This window comes from Xiphophorus couchianus, chromosome 12 (genome assembly GCF_001444195.1).
Source record: "Xiphophorus couchianus chromosome 12, X_couchianus-1.0, whole genome shotgun sequence".
NCBI classification, from domain to species: Eukaryota; Metazoa; Chordata; class Actinopteri; order Cyprinodontiformes; family Poeciliidae; genus Xiphophorus; species Xiphophorus couchianus.
In genome coordinates this window covers 15,809,839-15,829,723 of record NC_040239.1, presented here as the reverse complement: position 1 = coordinate 15,829,723, position 19,885 = coordinate 15,809,839, and the positions used below count along the sequence as shown (strand labels likewise).

At 38.3% G+C, this 19,885-nt stretch overlaps 2 protein-coding genes across 6 annotated transcripts in view; one reads left to right on the top strand and one right to left on the bottom strand.

The window, feature by feature from the left end:
- The window catches only part of pcsk5b (proprotein convertase subtilisin/kexin type 5b), a 98,786-nt gene extending 94,395 nt beyond the window's left edge, over window positions 1–4,391 (top strand). For 2 of the 3 annotated variants that reach the window (XM_028033217.1, XM_028033216.1), the window contains exon 37: window positions 3,177–4,388. In XM_028033217.1, coding sequence (XP_027889018.1) covers window positions 3,177–3,583 — 407 coding nt within the window. In that variant the 3' untranslated portion in view covers window positions 3,584–4,388. Of the gene's footprint in view, window positions 1–3,176 lie in introns of all 3 variants that reach the window. The other variant, XM_028033215.1, reaches the window with a different exon arrangement.
- A 4,945-nt stretch (window positions 4,392–9,336) lies between these two features.
- LOC114155068 (riboflavin kinase-like) lies at window positions 9,337–13,696 on the bottom strand. 3 transcript variants are annotated; one of them, XM_028034735.1, is made up of 5 exons: window positions 13,411–13,696; window positions 13,135–13,331; window positions 11,229–11,380; window positions 10,740–10,842; window positions 9,337–10,574 (listed from the first exon to the last, which is right to left on the bottom strand). In XM_028034735.1, exons 2-5 carry the CDS (start codon window positions 13,214–13,216, stop codon window positions 10,402–10,404), a joined length of 510 nt encoding a protein of 169 aa, XP_027890536.1. In that variant the 5' UTR covers window positions 13,217–13,331; window positions 13,411–13,696; the 3' UTR covers window positions 9,337–10,401. The 3 variants fall into 3 exon arrangements, with proteins under 3 accessions (XP_027890536.1, XP_027890537.1, XP_027890535.1); XM_028034736.1 differs by having other exon boundaries at window positions 13,135–13,328; XM_028034734.1 differs by having other exon boundaries at window positions 13,135–13,696.
- Window positions 13,697–19,885: the final 6,189 nt, after the last annotated feature.

Below are 19,885 nucleotides of genomic sequence, written 5' to 3'. Positions count from 1 at the left end.
ATCCTTAGCTTGTTTTATCAATGAAAACTGAATATTTTTCTTAATAAGGATAATTACTCCATTGCGAGCACTCGAGTGAGAGCTATGAAAAATATGTCCTACCCAACCCATCTTAAACTTGGACTCTTCCCCCTCATTTAGGTGAGTTTCTTGGAGAAATATTATATCGGTTTGATTCGTCTTTAAATACGCCAATATTTTGCGCCTTTTGGCTGGATTTCTGCATCCATTAATATTCCAAGATGTGAATTTTATATACTTCCCAGTCATTGCAGATTATAGATTGATACACGTTTTAAACCTGTAACAAAACACTCTGAACTGATATATCTATACCCCGGTCCCCTGATCCCCAACCTACTCTGTGAGTGCACCCAGCCAAAATGAAAACAATTTACATGGGCAATAAACATTCCCGTCATGTAAAGGGATAGAAACAACATAAAAAACAAACTTAAAACCTACTCTATTGCTGCTGTCTACCGCAGCTGAAAAAGAAAAAGAAAGAATAACTAAGAGAAAAAACCTTATCAGGTCCGTGGACTCTGCTTCTCTCTGTTCATGATGACAGGTGGCGAGGTCCGCCTCCCAACAGTCAGACACAACATCTTCTATGGGCTCCTAGGAATTACATCAATCAGTTGAATTTGGGGTGTCCTCCCCCTGCTCGTTCTCCTCCCGGCTCTCCTCATTGAAAAACTTCTCTGCTGCTTTCGCCGAGCTGAAACTTATGTTTTTGCCCTTCCACCTCACGCGCAGCGTGGCTGGAAACGCCAGGGTGTATTTAGCTTCTTTTTCACTGCGGTGAAAGCCTTCCTCTTCTCCGCCAGTTCTTTAGACATATCTGGAAACACTGATAGCCTGCATCCTTGCCACTCAAACCCGCGCTTCTCCTTAGCTGCCATAATCACTTTATCCCTCGCTGATTGCCTCAGGAATCGAATAAGAACCGGTCTCGGGGCTCGATTCGGGTCGGGTAACGGTGCGAAGACCCGGTGGGCTCGTTCAATCTCGAACTCGGCGTCATCGCGAACTCCAAGACCCTCGATTAACATCTTCCGAACACAGCTCAAAAGTGTCCCATCAGTACCGATAGTCTCTTTCAACCCAATAACTCTCACATTATTCCTCTTACTGTGATTTTCGAGAGCTTGCATGCGGTCCAGCATGGCTTCCATTAGCTTGCTTCTCTCACCAACTGCGGTGCGCAGCCGCTCCGAAGTGTCCTCCAAGCGGGAGATACGTGTTTCAGCCTCCGTTAGCCTTTCTTGCATTGCAGCCACCGCTGCATTCAGTTCCGACGTCGTCTGCTTTATTGTGGAGACATCAGCAGCTACGCTTTGTAGCATGCTACTCATTTTAACCACTTCCGAGAACAAATTCGTTATATTAGGAGGAGGAGGTGTTTCCCCCTGTTCTTCCTCATGTGAAGGGCTGTGACGGGTCAACATGCGGCCTATACTCTTTGAGTGTTTCGTTGCGGCCATTGCAGGATTAAAGTACTTTTTTCCCCAAAAAGAAGTCCACAAGCCTATACTGCTCCCTCACTTGCTGAGAACGGTATCAAATAAGAGCCCCGTACTACAGTATCGTCGTCTAATTACATGTCGGGAAACGGAGAGCCGTTAGCCAGCTGCCATCTTGTTCGCCTGCCCACGTGACTCTCTCGAATAGAAACATTTTTAATCATAAACTGGATTTTTTGAGTGGAAATCATGTTGCCCCTTTAACATGATTTCCACTTGCAGCGCTTTTACAACTTACTGTATTCATTTAAAAGGTTTTTCCAAGTGAGTGTTTTAAGTTTTATTTCACAGCAAAACAGCTGTTTGCAATGTCAATAAGTAATTCTTTCAGCAATTTACTTTTTTAACATGACACCCCTAGAAACCTGATACTTTCTGACAAAAAGTATGACAGGTTTTACTTGACAGACGTAAATTGTTAGGAACAGACGGTTTTACTTGATAGTAAAACCTGTCAAGGTTGACCGGTTTTAACGGTGTCATTTAACTGACAGACAAAACTGGTTTTACTTGACAGAAACAAGGATACTTTCTGTTAAGACGCAACAGAAAGTTTTATGTCTACAAGAACAGAGAGGTGCTGTTCTCTCTGCTGCTGCTTAAGTCATTCATAACAAGTTTTGAGCAGCAGCATTTTATGATTTGATCACTAAAAGGAAACCAGCCCAAGCACCCTTTTGTAGAATCTTTTCAAAGACATTGCCTGTTGTTTTATTCTGGGTTTTGAAATATTGTCAAACTTTTACTTTCTTTCCATGAGCAGGTTAAATAACTCTGTTGGCTTTGACTAGGGGTCAGCGACCTTTATAATACAGCAAGTAATTTTAACACTTTAATATAAATTCATTTCTTCTAAGGCTGCAGAACCTTCTTGAATCTTAAACAAATATAACTTAAGTTCCATAAGTTCACTATATTGCAAAAAATATTGGGTCACCCATAAAAAATAAGTGACTTAAAGTGTTCCAGTCCCTTCCATGGTCACAAGTATAAACCCATCTAGACATGCTGACTGCTTCCATCTAAAATCAGTTAGATGCTACTAAATATTCCTAAATCAAGCTCAGTGCAAAGGATTGAGAGCAGTGGGATAAAGAACACCCTTACTGAACTCTGGAGCAGTAAAGATGTGTAGTGACGTAATAAATCACTCTTCTTTGGCAATCCAAAGGACAAATCTGGGCTTGGCAGTGGCTAGGAAACCAATTTTCCGTCTAGTGTAACATTAGATACAGTAGACCTGCTTTTCAGGAATTGGGTGCAGCTGCTTAGTAAAAGTGAAAGTAGCTCCTAATCCTTCAGCACAACATGACATTTTGCGCAGCTACAGTGCAGACCAAAAGTTTGGACACAACTGTGTGTCCAAACCTTTGGTCTGTACTGTATATATTCCCGAATTTGTGGGAACAGTTTGAGGATGTCACCTTCTTGTTCCAGCATGACCATAAATATATGGGACAGATGACATGAAATAATCTGTCTGGCCTGCAGGGAGTCCTGTCCAAACCCAACGGAACATTTGTTGTCGAAATGTGATAAAACATCATTATTTTCTGTCATTGCTAATAAAATATGTTAAGAACCGATGCTAAGCTGCAGGTTGCATTATCTAAAGTAATCTTATAAATATGTATCTTCTCTTTTTTTCAGTGCGGTGTATCCTCGGTGTCAACTTTGTCATGAGGTCAGCTGAGGATTTAGAGAGCAGTGCCAGGTTCAACGTCATGGCCTGCGTCATGAGTATCGTTGTTCTGGGTGGAGGGATCTTTGTTTTGCTCTCCGCCCGCTCCAAGTGTTTCGCCATCAAGTCCAAAACCAAGGAGGGGGGGTATCAGAAACTGAACATGAACGATGTTAGTCCACCGCAGCCCACCACTTCCTCCTTTGGGGAATACAGCGACAGAATCACAGAGTGTGGGAACGATGAGGAGTACGACGACGAAGACATCGTGTACATGAGTAAAGACGGAACGGTGTATCGGAAATTTAAGTACGGCCTTCTGGATGATGATGATGTCGAGCTGGAATATGACGATGAGAGCTACTCATACAGATGAAGCAAAAACATGAAAAAATAGCTGTGCAAAAATGTTATTCACGCCTATTTTTGGTACCACTTTACAATAAGACAGCCTTAATAAATTAATTATTAGCAAGTAATAACGTTTTATTAGTGACGCTATGAACACTATAAACCATTAATAGAGAATTATTGTGTATTATTTTTAAAAATGACAGACAATAAAGGTGGAAAGTGCCTTGCTAAATAATTATTCTGAGTTTATGAGAAGTCTCATTTATAACAGCTTATTATTATTATTTATGAAGCTTTAACAGCCTAATTAATGATGCAATTAAAGAATTATTTGTGAGGGCTGTCTTATTTTAAAGTGGTAGATTTTGCTTATGATTATGTTTGTGAATATGTTTCTTGTTTAAGTGCCTTAACCGATACATCAATGTAATTAAGTCAAATGATTTTTCTCTGTGATCTTAACTAAGATTATTAGCACATTTTATGGTTGAAGCAGGGTAATATCTTTCTATTTATTGAAAGATGATGACTAAAAGTGTAATTTTTGTCTTTAAAATTCAGAGGTTTCTTCGACATGTTTCCTGTCATGTTTGTATTTTTACGTTTTTTGCTTACATGTGATCCCTATAAGTCTGGGCCTTCATTTTAAATTTTCAGGTTGTGACTAGTTAGTGTGACAGTAGAGAGACGGTGGGATTCACTCGTCTGTCAGACTTGTTTCCTGTGATAACACCAAGCTGGATGTAAATGGTGATGGTAGCTCCATGGTAACAGAAACTAAATTGTACATAACAACAGTCATAACTAATAAAATATGTTGGTTTTTCCTATTTCCTCTTTTTTTTCTAACAAAAACATTAGCATTAACGGTTTAGATTTATTTTTTAAGGAATACAAATTTCTTCTGTGGATTTTTATCTTATGCAATTGATCAAATTTTCTCGACGAGAAGACTGGGCACAGGAGAGCCCTCTTGGACACACCCAGCGGGATACACCATGGATTTATTCATGATAACAGGATTTCTACTGTTTGGAGCTTGCGGATACCTGGCTTATCGACAAATTTGTGATGGACTTGGCCGAACTAGCGAACACTCAGACTGTTGGTGTGGACAGAGACACAAGTTGGATGCGAGTCTTGCTGAGACTCGCAGCCCAGCTGAGGACTCTAAAACTCACTACGGAATGGAATCAATCTTGCAGAAGTTGCTAGTTTCGGCTCAGAGGAACGACCAAACTAATTTGGATAATTGGGAACTGAGATGTATCGGAGAGACTTTAGGGAAGATTGAAATTTATAATCTACCCAACCTAAGACATTCTGTATCTGAATTGGCTTTTCCTGTGTTGCCTTGGAAGGGCTGCACATTTCCAATCTCTTTGAAGATATGTAAACATAATGCTCCTTCCCATCTCATCCCCTCCTGTTATCCATGCAGCTGTGGAGATGAGCGCTCCCAAGGACATCATTCCTTGATAACAACATCTTATCGGACTTTGCTGAGAGGCTGAGCAACGTGGTTTCATGGCCCTGTGATGTCACCGCCTTCACTCATGTCTTTGTTTTGTCTGAATGTTGCCATGTGCCCTAATGTGTCATTTCCTCTTTTTATTTTATTTTGTTAGAAACTGTGGAGTACTCACTATTTAGACCAATATTAGATTAATTTTTAGATTTTTATGCAGAGATACTCCTATTATTGCAACCCAGAAAAGAAATTAGAAGGAATTTAGAATCCAGAAATAAATCTTCCAGAACAGGAACATTTAGTTTTTATTATTACTTAGAAACTGTGGACTACTCATTACTTTTACAGATTTAGAGCATACATAGGAAGTCCAAAAAAATACTTACTAAGACTTATCTAGCAACCCAGAACAGGGATTAGAACAAACTTACAATCCAGAAAAAACTACCTTAGCAACTACGTTTTAGACTCCTATTCTTCCAAACCAGAAAAGGAATTAGACCAGATTATACTTACTTATACTTATCTACCAACCCTACATAGGAATATCTAGTTTACATACTTTAGATCAACAATAGATTATTTTTCTTCTTTTGCTCTTTCCTTTGGTTTGTTATTTTGTTTGTATTTCCTTTTAATTCCTGTAAAGCACTTTCTATTGCCTTGTTGCTGAAAATCTGCTATATAAATAAAATTACCTTAACCTTAACCTTATCCATTCAGGGTCCAATATAAACATACACTGCAACTAATGTGAGTAAATGTGTCTCAGCAAGTTGCCCAGGAGTCTTAGGCTTTTTGTAGTCACCAGCCTGCTGCTGGTTCCCCCACAAAATTATAAATATTCAGTCATTCTGACCCATGTCCAGCCCTATGTTTTTACTTTTGGGGTTAGTTTTTGTACAAGTATCCCTGTTTTCATTAGATTGTTATGTTGTTATGTATTGCAAATTTTTTGCCCAGGTCCCTCTTGAAAATGAGATCTAGATCTCAACGGGGTTTACCTGATCAATAAAGGAATATATATAGAATATATAGATTTATTGCTTCTCAAATTAATGTGGATTTTTTTTTTCAATGTTAGTCTCAGCTGTAAGGAAGCATCGTGTGATGCCCTGGTTCTTCTTTGTAAGATACAAAGCTGACACAGTGTTGCCTCAGTAGGGTTCTCCTCGCTGCTGTGACATTTACACGGTTATTTATCAGGCGGTGCACAAATAAATGTTCAAAAGTCCCATTAACTATATTAAAACTTCAACTTGAAGTTAACCACTAATCCTCACTGTTCACAACATTTTCTGCTAACATGCAGTGTTATTTTCCAGCTCAGGACTCAGATTGCTTGGTAGTTTTACACACAGTAAATCAGGAAACATATTCAAGAAGAATATAAGAAACTGCACCACATTAAGCTAGATCAAGGTGTGTTATACAAGTGTGTGTCAATAAGTCATAAGTAGCTTTGTCAGTCAGATGTAGCTTCTTAAATGTCTTTGTGAATATCATTTGAGATACCAGACAACCTCCCTGCAGGGTCAAACTGCATGTAAACTGTTTTAAGTTATGAATAAATGCTTAGAAGATTACAGAGACTTCTTGTTTGGTTGGATGTTTTAAGAAAAGTTAAGTCCAGAGCTCAGTAAAGAAATGTATTTTGTTGTGGGTGAATAAAGTTGTTTTTTTTCCTCGGTCTTATATTTTACATATATTTAAATATTCAGTAATAAGACAGGAGATGGGGAGAGAAAGAAAGGATGAAGGTTGTATCAAAGATTAAGTATATGTGATCTGGTTGATATGGTTTCTCTACTATAAGCAGAGAAACCAGCTGCCCCAGTAGAAAGCTGTTGGGCTACTGGCTCTGTGAGCAGGGAAGTCGGACTAAAGTCAAAGTTCTGAAAATCAAGTGTGATAGCAAGCAGCTCCATCTGCTTTTAGCTGTAACAATGCAGCTCAGCTTTTATTTAGCTGTGACTAAAAATTTAAAGTAAAATTCCCTCTGAGGTGCAGTCTGGCATGTGACCCTGAGATGTTTGGATCTTTTAAAGGCTATTTAAACCTTTTCCCTGGTTTGTTTAGGCTACAACGTAAACTGACTGACAAATAACTAAAGCTGTAGCTGGAAGATTTTTTTTCCCCACAGTTACAGTTTTTCTTTTCATACGTCACTCCCCTATTATTTAGTTGCATTTTAAGACATGCCAGTCACCACTAGCAATTAATGACAGCATGACGGGAAATTAAAACAGAAACAGAAAGGATTGAGCCTTTCAGTCTGATTCAGTAGCCCTACTTCTTGCAGGAACTCAAGAAAATTGCTACAACAGATGATATGATAGACATAAATTAAATAAATTGAATAAATTACATTAATTAAATCAAATGTTCAACCGCGATTAAAACAATATAAAAACAATAATAAAAAGCAATCATGCGCTTTTGCTTAATCTGTCATATTTTCTGAAGTAAGAAGAACACAGTAAAAAGAAAACTGAAATATTTCTAAATGGGAAATAGTATATCTGTTGTACAACTTTGATATGAAGCCTAGGCGCAAATTCAAACTGGAAGACTCTTTCATCCCCACCGGGACCGTTAATTGAAGCGACCTGCCCACAATCGTCGACCTATCAACGCTGGACCAAGCCACGTTACGTCCAATCATCGACCAAGTCCCAGCTGATAAGGACCTTCATTCATGGCGTCCTTCGCTCTCCAGCCGAGCTCAACCCACCACCACCCCTTCTCCTCCATTCGCCCGGTCCTGAGGCCCGCACCCTCCTTCAACCTCCACCACCAGTGCCGGGCCCTGGGGGATGACGTTCCTAACAGCATCGGGGATGCTCATCTGAAGCCTATCGCTAACGCTGCGATAACCGTTATCCTCAGCCGGGGCCCGAGCGCCAAAGACTTTAAATTCTGTTTGTCAATAAACTCTTCTAATTGTCTTCTTATCTCCGTCTGAGTCTCTCCAGATTGAAATACGATTATGTAAAAGAAATGTATGTTCATAAACATAAGGCTTTTGCTTTAAGCACACACCAGATACAGTCTAATCATCAACAACTGTTTGACTATAACTAATAAAAAGGAAACAATGCTTGGTCATTCAAACTTTGTGTTTTTTTCCAAAAGTCATTCATCACATTAATCAGCTTGTTCTTCTTCATCAGGCAGGCAAGTTAGAACCAGCCTGATGACGAAGATTGTTCTTTATTAGCCTCACAGAATATATGCCACAAAGATAAATAAATATAATACAATAGACAGACAGACAGACAGACAGACAGACAGACAGATAGATAGATAGATAGATAGATAGATAGAAAGAATAGACAGACAGATCAAAAATAACATTTATATTTCATCTTTAAAATAAGAAATCATTTTCAGAAGTCAAATTAAATAGTTTTCATGTTTCTTTGATCTCCATGTGTGATGGTACAAACACATACTGTATCTGCCCAACTCAATTCAGACATAGAAAAATAACCTGGAGCCATGTTCCAGGTCAACTGTGCAGCTCAGGGTTTTTGATTTGTTCTTGTTTACTGTGAGGAATGCGACGTCCCTAAACTATGAGTACATCTTGTACCCAAGGGAACATTAATAGTTTCAACTGAAGAAACCGGTTTCTAAAAGCTGTGGTTCGGTTGTAAAAGACACTAAACCTGTTCGATTGGCTGGCAAAACCAAACATGATTAAAGTGAGGATGAATTTTATGACTGAAATAAAAGCCACCCAACTTCAACTAACCATGTACTTCTTTGTCTTTTTGTAGTACGGGTTACAGCAGATACTCATCACCATTTGGTAAACACCCAGCCATAATAGATTCCTGTGCTGATGTCTGCTGGAAGATTGTCCACCACCGAATCCAGGAAGTTGGCTGTAAATCCCAACATAAGAGACAGAAGGAGAAAAGAGGAATAAAAACCAAAGAAACAGGCAAAAGTAAGCAAGAAGATAAATTTTATAGGTTGTAAGTGGCTGAATTTGCAAAATTTTTTTTAGAAGGAAACAAGTAATCTATTGCATTATGTTTTTGAGCCTTTCAATCTGTCTTACTAACCCTACTTCTTGTGGGAACTCCAGAAAATTGCTGCAACAGATGAGATGATAAACGTGTTTCTTTCTCAATTTCTGAGATAAATGTCAAGACACTTTAGATAACTTTAATTAAATATTGGACTCTGATTAAAACAAAATTAATTTAAAAGCAATAATTAAAAGAAACCAAGTGCCTTTGGTTAGTACATCATATTTTATAATGCAAGACGACAACATTTATGACACAGGATAATAATTTCAGGCCTCAGAAAGGCTTTAATGAATTAAATAGACCTACAAAATTACAGATGCAGGTTTCCAGCAATTACAACAGGCTTTACAGAGAATGTAAAAACTTCACATCCACAGTTTCCTGTTATCTCAAATTTAAAAAAAACAGTAAAAAGAAAATACTCCTTCAAGGGCTTTTAACACATTCACAAAAACTGAATATTTTTTAAAGGGCAATAGTTTGTCTGTTTCCAACTTTCACATACGATTATATAAAAATAAATCATGTTCATAAACTTGTAAGGCTTTTGCTGTATATACACATTAAATACATAACATTTTTTAGTCTAATCATTCAAAAATGCTTGACTATAACTAATAAAAAGGGGGAAAAAAATGCTTAGTCATTCAAGCTTAGTGTTTTTCCCCAAATCGTTCATCACCTTGGCTGATAAAACCAAGACCTTGATATCAAGCATCAACAAATTCAAATCCTGCAGTGGTATGTGGTATAACTTCTTAAAACGTCTTTGTGTATTCTGCTTCGACCAAATCTGGTTAAATGTAGGATTTCAGACAGATAGAAACAGTTTCTGCAGTGTTTCTCCAACAGAAACACTGCAGCAGACGGTGTTGGCAGCATGAAATAGTAAAACTCATCATGAAGGTTACATAAGTTGCAACTTAATTATAGTTTTGATGGTGATGAACTACGCAATATTATCTTTTATGGACAATGATGCTGCAATGCTGACTTAGGTATATGAAGATAATGAGTTATCTTTTTTTTACGTTTATGGTTCATTTAATTTAAAAAAAAAAAACATCTGATCAGTGACTTTTATTTGTCCTCTCTACTAAAAGATTCAAAATATACAGAAGGTCCAGATAATATTGCAAGAATATATACAGTTCAGGCTGTGTGCAGTTTAACAACTGATGCCAGAAAATAGCGTTTTAACACAGAACCACGTGAAAAGACACAGAGGTTGACTGTTTATGTGACAACTGACAGATTTTATAATAAGGCTGTACATGTAAACAGAAACGTACTCAGGGCACAAAGCGCTGCCCTCTCTGCCAGCCATCAGTGACCATTGATGATGCTCTGAGACGTGGATGCAGCGGACGAGGAAGAGACCGGAGACGAGTTGGTCGTGCTGGTGAAGAAGTTGTCTTCTTTCAGTTTGCTGTGCTCCGGGAGCTCCAGCTGAACCTTGGCCTCCTCGATGTCACTGTTGATGGCCGCTATGAGATCCTCTGTCAGCAAGGACAAAAAGGCAGTTTGTGCGTCAGGAGATAAATAGCACAAGAAAAGGGAAGAAACTGTGTTGCTGGCACTTTGATTTGTTTCTTTCACTAAAGTACAAATGCATGAATATGACTTTCATATTCCAGTTTCGAAAAACACAGATGACAGCATACCGAGTGAGGGAAAGCTCTTCTCTGAGCGGATGTAGCTCACCAGAACGACACTCAGAGTCTGTCCATAAAAGTCTTCTTTGAATTTGTGAATGATGTGCGTCTCCTAGAACCCCAAACACATGTACATGAATTTCAAAAGCAGATAATTTGCCAAAATGTATTGAAATGCTCAATTAATCACAATTCCATCTGGAGTTTTCCTTTTAGCAGAGCAAAACGACCCTGATACAAGCAGGTGTGTGATGCCGTGAACACATATCTGTCCAATTCAATGCAAAAACTTGAGTAACTTTATTTCCTGAAGCCATGTTAGGTCAAATGCATAGCACAGGGCTTTAGTTTCTGTTCAGATAACTTTTCAGATCTTGTCACCCAGGGACGATTAAAGGTGTCAACGGAAGAGATTACAAATACCATCAGCCAACCAAACAGGTTTAAAGTGAGGATGAGTTTTATGACTGAAATGAAAGCCACCCAACTTGCCCTTACCATGGACTTCTTTGTGTTTTTGTAATACGGGTTCCAGCCGATGCTCATCACCATTTTGTGAACGTCACCATTCCCGATACATGCCCAGCCATAATAGATTCCTGTGCTGATGTCTGCTGGAAGATTGTCCACCACCGAATCCGGGAAGTTGGCTGTAAATCCCAACATAAGAGACAGAAGGAGAAAAGAGGAATAAAAACCAAAAAACCAGGCAAAAGTAAAGAAAGAGGCAGAGGTAAGCAAGACGATAAATGCTCTAAGTTGTAAGTGACTGAATTGGTTATTTTTAGAAGGGAACAACTGATTTATTATATTATGTTTTTTCCCCCCCTTTTTATATGATAAAACTAAAGCTGATCAAAAAAGACAATATTTGCAACTCTGCTTAGACTCTGCTTAGATTTATTTACTTTAGAGAATTTATTCTGACCTTGACAATGCAGCACCAGATAAAACAAATAAATAGGCATGTCACACAGCACATCTGAATTTGAATCATTTTGTTGTGTAATTACATCCAAGTTCTATTAACTAGGTTATCTGAAGTGTTTCAAAAACAGAAGACTATCTAATTAGACTCTTTTAAAAAGGTTTATTTTGGTAGATTAAACCTGCTTCGTTTGTGAAACCAAAAAGTTCATCTCTGTTGGAGAAAGTTTGGAAAATTACTTTTCACAAAATCTGAACTGGCTTATTATTTAACAATAAAAACATTCACACGTTATGTTACTGAATATACTTACACATAAAAGGGATGATTTTTTAGTTTCTTCAATTAACGATGTATTCAAGAGTACTACCTCTGTAATGTTAATTAATTTTTACATTTGATATTTAACACATTTTAGCTGCAAGTATTTTGTATGGCCATATTATTTGGTGACTATTGTTAAATTCTGAATCATGTTTTGAAACAATGCACACTTGTTTGGTTCGCTGGCATTATTCACTCCTGATAAAAATGGACACGATGGATAATGTAGTGGCGATTGTTTGTCAAACCAAACATCCAATAAAAAGTTCCATCCGCCACTATGAGGTACTGGGGTCCAGATTCTTCACGCAGGCACAAGAAGTTTAATGTCCAAACTTGTTGATTATCTTGGTTGCTTTTATTTTCCTTTTCAGCAAAACACTGAAAAGTTCAAACTTTCCTTTGTTGCTCCTGTCTACTTCTGCCCAAACCCAAATGCCTGCTTGTCTTTACCAGGCCCCTACACTTATAGAAAGTGGATTGATCCACCTCACTTCCTGTCTTTAGAAAACAAATAAATAAGAACAAATAATAAAAACAAAAGATAAATAGAATTGACAATTATTAACCTGCAAATAATACAAAAACTAGAAATGTAAAAATAAACTAACAAAATTCAAATGCATAAAGAAATAAAGAATAAATAGCTCCAACAGATAAAATGGATAAAGTAAAAGTTATAAGAAGAAAAGTGCCTTTGCTACCAACCCGAGGATCTCCATATACATTTCTTTATTTCTCCTGTATTGATCTGTGTCCGGCTGCTCAATTCCTCTATTTATGTCAGGTTACATAAAACACGACTTCACATTGTGGACAGAATCACACGGACATACTGAGTCAACAGCTGCGCTCTTAGCATCAGTCAAGTTCCGTTACGCAACTCACATACCTACGTAAAAAGATTAGCTCCGTTTACGTACAAATTCATAATGATTGTTGCGAATAACGCTCACGTAAAGCATAAATTGCTGATCCGGTGACGTACCAAACCACTTAGCTGGACTTGTTACGTTACGTTCCAGCCTCTGCATAATTCCGAGAATCAGTAAAGAATCTGTTACCATAGACTTTACGTTATTTACGTAGACAGTTATGTATCATATTATCTAACTGGTAACCTCATAGTTTGGTGCCCGTTTCTTGCCTCACCCGTGGGAATTCCGAGTTCTTTGCTTCCTCTTCCAAATCCTTGAACGACCTCTCCTCGGCAGAAGTACGGGAGGCTCTTCATGTTTTGTATCCCGGAAACAGCTGCTTTAGATGGGGCTACAGAATGACCTCGAACACGGCACAAGGAAGTGAGCCTGGCTGTTCCAACTGGAACGGTTTTAACGGCTAGCACACTGCTATGAGAAAACAATATATTTATGTACATTTATTTTGAAGTTAAGCTCCAGCGCCCGAGTCTGAGTCAGCTTTTCCTACCGAGGTGCCTCCCGCAAGCTGGTTAAAGTTGAACCTCAGTCACTGAGCAGAGATGATGATGAAAGTTCACCAGCTATGCTAGCGGTGCTAACTACCTTCATCAGCCACTAACAGATCCTGAAGAGAGTGAAACCATGGACAAATTAAAGACAACTGTTTCTATAGCAACCCGGGGGATGACAGTAGTTCTTTCTGGACGGCTGCAACTTGGTGTGGTGAAGATGAAGCTCAGAAAAAGCCGGTTACGTTTATAACGTGTTTTGAACCCTCTGCGTCACTTACGGTTTGCGTGATGTCATTGACCGCGTGACGACAGGAGTGTCATGGTGCGTTTAGGTACTGTGGGAAATGATAGTTAAAAAAAAAAAAGAATAATTTATTGAAGTTGGTCGCTGTTATTGTTTCCATTTCGGTCGAAAGAGCTCAAACAACGTGAGTCTTGCTGAGATGTACAAATTACTTTGTAGGACATGTAGCTGTCTCGTTGCGAGTTTTCCACATTGGTGTATTGTTGTAAGATTAAAGTCAGAATTCTGAGTTTAAAGTCAGAATTCTGAGATTAAAGTCAGAATTCTGAGTTTAAAGTCAGAATTCTGAGTTTAAAGTCAGAATACTAAGATTAAAGTCAGAATTCTAAGATTAAAGTCAGAATTCTGAGTTTAAAGTCAGAATTCTGAGATTAAAGTCAGAATTCTAAGATTAAAGTCAGAATTCTAAGATTAAAGTCAGAATTCCAAGATTAAAGTCAGAATTCTAAGATTAAAGTCAGAATACTGAGATTAAAGTCAGAATTCTAAGATTAAAGTCAGAATTCCAAGATTAAAGTCAGAATTCTGAGATTAAAGTCAGAATTCTGAGATTAAAGTCAGAATTCTAAGATTAAAGTCAGAATTCCAAGATTAAAGTCAGAATTCTAAGATTAAAGTCAGAATACTGAGATTAAAGTCAGAATTCTAAGATTAAAGTCAGAATTCCAAGATTAAAGTCAGAATTCTAAGATTAAAGTCAGAATACTGAGATTAATCTCAGAATTCTCTTTTTTTTCGGTGGCCCTTATCCTCTTCCGTACCTACGTGTTGGAGGCTGTTTGGTTGTAAAATCTGAAGGTAAATGAAAAATAACAATTCGCCCTTGGTGGCGCTCTTGTTGTGCACAAGAGAGGTGAGGAACCTGTGAAGAGGAGAGATATTTTCTGGTTCAACAAAAAAACGTTGCCATGTGCTACTTCCAGTTATGTGCTTGTGTGACCGGTGGACTTCTGCGTTGTGTGTGTTATGAGGTGATCGGACAAACCACAAAACACCAAGTCTGGGTTTGGAGGCGGTCTCCGTTTATTTAATCTGTCAATTGGGAGATATTAGCATTAGCATGTAGCATGTGCTCCAGTTCTCCAACCTGATCTATACAGAATAATAGTGTTAGCATGCATCAAATGTTATAAATGTTACATTTGAGTAATAGCAACTCAAATGAAAATGCAAAAGGGAAGAGGAAATTAATAACTTAATATTTATAATACTCCTGGAGGACCCTGAACAAAAGAAGAAGAAAGTAAGGTGGAGTTGGAGGACCAACCCCCTTATAGCAGATGAACACAAGGACAGTCAAGTATAAGAGGACAAATACATTAAAGAAAACATTTTGTGAAAATATACAACTATTAATATAGACCCAGTTACACTTGATCATTATGTTTATTTGACCTAGTGTGTCATACACAACAGCAACTTAGAAGGCGAGAAGCATCTCTTTGGGTGCGGCTCAAAGGCAACCCCAGTTATTCAATTGGAAGGTAATTTGTGACGTATTTTTCACTTGGTGATGGATTTACTACACTGTAAAACATTTGAGTCGCATTTAGTTGTTGTTATATTCGTGTTTGATAATGACCAGGCGTCTTGTATTGCTCAGACACTTTTATTAAAGTCTCTTATCATGCGTCTGCTCACACAGGTTTCTTACAGGTGTGTCACCCAAGACTCTCTCACTCTGTTGTTCTATTCTTTACATTTATGCATTCACATGAACTCATGATCGCCACCTAGTGGGCATAAGTATAATTCATTCAATCATCACATCCTCCTTTCTTTAAAGTAAGAATGTTACAAAAGAAAGTTCAAAGAATAACATACATTGTATGAGACAGATAAAACACTGAATTACAAAATACAGACATTTCAACTGAGACATTTCAACTTTTCCCCTTTTTTTTTTTTTTTTTTTACAAGTTCAGTCTGTCAGGTTTTTTCACCACTCTGGTAGATCTTCTTAACACAGGTGGATCATCCCTAATACTGTCCATGTTGCAATGTGTTTCAGTTATAGGAATAATCTGAGAGTCCTTAGATTCTTCATTCGACTCATCAACAGGCTCTAATGGAATTTTCAACAAACTGCAACGATTTCGTCTCAAAACTTGTCCATCTTCAGTTTTCACTTCAAATGAATGTGGAGCTACTTCCTGCAGAATAGTTGCCTTAGTATTCCATCCCTCATCATCCTGAATCCTTACTGGGTCCTTGTATGACAATGTGGGTAGAATCTTAGCTGATCTGTCATAATATGACTTTTGTTTTACTTTCTGCTTTCGTAACCTGTACTCCAACTTTGACGATTTCTTTGCACCTTGTTCATTACTGTCATAACTTGGCAGAGTTGTACGAATCTTCCGATTCATCAAAAGTTCAGCAGGTGAAAACCCACATTGCAATGGCGATGATCTGTAGCTTAATAAAGCTAAATACGGATCAGAGTTACTATCTGCAGCTTTCTTCAGAAGTTGCTTAAGAATATGAACACCTTTCTCCGCTTTTCCATTCGACTGTGCATAATGTGGACTTGATGTTACATGCTTAAAAGCATACTGTTCTGTAAACTTTTGCCATTCTCTGTTACTAAAACATGGTCCATTGTCACTCACCACAATATGTGGAATGCCATGCCTTGCAAAGATTGATTTAGCATGTGTTATGACACAATTTGATGACATATTAGCTAATAGAGCCATCTCTGGATAATTTGAATAGTAATCAATGATCACTAAATAGTCTTTACCCTTAAAATGAAACAAATCCATTCCCACTTTCAGCCATGGTGATGTAGGAATGTCAGTTATTATCATAGGTTCTTTGCTCTGTTTGTTTCTAAATGTCTGACATGTTTCACATTTGCTTATTAGCACCTCAATGTCCTTATTTAGTCCAGGCCAGAAAACTGAATCCCTAGCTCTTCTTTTACATTTTTCAATGCATAGATGACCCTCATGAATCCGCTGTAGAATGTCCTGTCGTAACTCTTGTGGAATTACAATCCTGTTGTTTTTCAGTAATAGTCCATTCACAACACTTAAATCAGCTTTAACATTGAAAAACTGTGAACATGAGCCTATTGGCCATCCTTCATCCATATTCTGTATGACTAAGTGCAACTCTGTGTCTTTAGCTGTTGCCTCAACTATTTGCTGTAGCTTTCCATCTGACACAGGCAACACAGTGGACACCAAATTCACATGACACTGAATATCCTCTTCAGTTGAACTCACACTAATGTCTGTAGGGGCTCTAGACAGAGCATCAGCAAGAATCAGATGTTTCCCTGGAGTGTAGATCAATGTAAATTCATACCTCTGCATCTTCATCATAAGTCTCTGAATCCTTGGTGACATCTCGTTTAGATGTTTTTTATGATGGCAACCAAGGGTCGGTGACAAAAGATGGCAGGCCATACACATAGTTATGAAACCGTTCTAGTCCATAAGCCAGCCCCAAGCATTCTTTTTCTATTTGAGCATATCTGCATTCAGCTTTGGTCATGGCTCTGGACGCATAAGCCACTGGCTTCCATTGTTCATTCTCAGCCTGAAGAAGAACTGCTCCAAGACCATCTTTTGAGGCATCTGTAGATAGTTTTATTTTTTTAGTTAGATCGTAGAAGATGAGCACCGGTTCCGTAGTCAGATATTTTTTTAATTCCTTCCACTCTTGTTCATGAACTTCTGTCCACTGGAATTGAGTATCGTTGTACAGGAGTCTGCGAATGTTTGTCATCTTTGCACTCAAATTGGGAATGAATTTTCCTATAAAATTAATCATCCCCATGATGCGTAGGACACCCGTTTTGTCGACAGGCGGTGGCATTTTCAAGATAGCCTTTATTTTATCTTCATCTGGTTGAACACCTTGGGCAGATAGTTTGTCTCCGAGAAACATAATTTCTTTGACGCCAAACTCACATTTATTTTTATTGAGCTTCAGTCCATTTTTCTGTATGCTCTCCATGACGCGTCTCAATCTGTCATTGTGTTCTTGAGCTGTTGATCCCCAGATAATGATGTCATCAATGTAGACTCTCACTCCTTCCAAGCCTTCTATGATCCGCTCCATCGCTCTGTGGAATATTTCTGGTGCCGATTTTATTCCAAAAGGAAGTCTTAGAAAACAGTATCTTCCAAAAGGTGTGTTAAAGGTACAATACTTGGTACTGCTTTCATCCAGCTTTACTTGCCAGAACCCTTGTGCTGCATCCAACTTGGTGAAATATCTTGCTCCAGCCATCTCACTGATTATTTCCTCTCGAGTGGGTATTTGATAATGTTCTCTCCTGATGTTCTCATTTAGATCTTTTGGATCCATGCATATTCTCAATTCTCCATTCTTCTTCTTGGTAATCACTATGGAATTAACCCAATCGGTGGGCTCTTCCACTTTCTGAATGACTCCCAACCTGGTCATTCTGTCCAACTCATTTTTCAACTCCTCTCGCAGTGGTGCTGGAATGCGTCGTGTAGCATGCACAACAGGTTGAGCGCCCTCTCTCAGCTGAATCTTGTATGTGCAGGGTACAGCACCTAATCCTTGAAAAACATCCTCATAATCCTGAAGCATTGCATCAAGAGGGTTATTAGATTCATTCAAGTCAGTGTTTATGTGAGTGTTATGTGAGCCTATCTTCTCTTTAAGTCAAGTAGATTTAGCGAGTTTTAGATCTTGAATCTAAACGTGTGAGTTTGTGAAAGGTAAACTTTTAACTTTTTGTTAATTTTGCCAGACCTCCAAGAGTTGAATAAACTAGAGTTTTTGGGTTAGCTCTTAAAAAAACTGAAAGAAGAAAAAGACGCGAGTGGCAAATATTTCCCGGTGTGCGTAGCAGCATCTTTGCGTATCTTTAGTTGCACCGTGAGTGAGATGGAAGTGTGCTACATCGACGTGACTCTGGTTCGTTAATAAAGAAGGAAATAACAATAATACACATAAATTACATAATTACAAAACTAATGATAGCTTTTTATAAAAATGTCCCAAGTAACAATAAAATAATGTGATAAAAAAATAATACAAAAGTAACAAAAGCAGACAAAATATTTTCCAAATACATTTCTTTCAATATAAAACTTATGAAACTCTAATAAAACCGTTTGTTAGTAAATGTTCTGGTTAAGACAAGCTTGTTTTTTATTTAATATTACTCAAAGTGGTGGAGTATTCAGAAATTTTACGCAAGTAAAAGAAGCGATATTTCATAATATTTAGTAATAAAACTACTCCTAAAAGCATTTCCCCCCATAAAACCTTTCTCAAATAAATATAACTAAGTGTAACAAGGTCCTACCCAACACTGAAGCCAATAGTAACAACCATCATGGGCGTAACTTTCTGAAGGACTGTGTGGACAAGTGCCCACCAACTTTGGCCTGACAGGGAAAATCCCCATCAAAATTTCCTACAGCTTTTTTTCTTTCTGTGCCCGCATCCAAGGGTGCAACTATCTGTTGCAAGTTGGTGGGAACACGGGAAAAGGGGGGACGGACTGGGGGTGGACGCCCTCACAGTTATGAAATTGGAAGGTCTTTTTTGACATATGTCTTTCAGTTGATGATGGAAATACTAAAAAAAAAACTTTTCAGTCATTTTGTAATTTATGGAGTAAGTTTTGCCCCTTTTCCATCGCTCTACATCAGCAGCCCGGCTCGGCTCGGCTCTGTAGCAGGTGCCGCCTCCTGGCGGTGGGGGGATGTAGCGCCCCGCATCCAGGCGCCACGTGCTTGTGCTACATTATTCCGCGACCTAACGCGAGTTGTTTTTCTGAGACAAAAGAAGAAGAGAGAGCTGAGCTATTGTTTTATAGCCTGATTGTGATTTTTCTGAGACTTCAAGAAAATGCATGGTGGGAGGAACGCTGCCATTGTGGTGAGGAGGAGGATAGCTGATCTCTGAGCTGAAAGTTGGTTTCCAATTCTAGCTTCCGAGTCTGGAAATGGCTAAAGGGCGATTCCTTTTTTCACTAGTTTTGGCATCTTTAATCGACTCTAGTTTAAAAACTACAACACTTAGACTCTTCAAACCTGGACTGATTTATTCTGCTCTAATAGCAGAATATTTAAAACCATGTTTGTGACTTGTGAAACTTTAATCAAGATTGTATTGTTTAAAAATGGAGCAATCAGAGAGAACAGTGAATAATCTGTGTACATTACACT

What these genes read in the sequence shown, in the direction of transcription:
- LOC114155068 (XM_028034734.1), bottom strand. Translation starts at nt 13,360, where the DNA reads ATGTACATAAATATATTGTTTTCTCATAGCAGTGTGCTAGCCGTTAAA. An exon ending in AAAACACAAAGAAGTCCATG is followed by an intron (nt 10,843 to 11,228) that starts GTAAGGGCAAGT and finishes TTGGGGTTCTAG; the next exon opens with GAGACGCACATCATTCACAA. An exon ending in GAAGAGCTTTCCCTCACTCG is followed by an intron (nt 10,575 to 10,739) that starts GTATGCTGTCAT and finishes CCTTGCTGACAG; the next exon opens with AGGATCTCATAGCGGCCATC.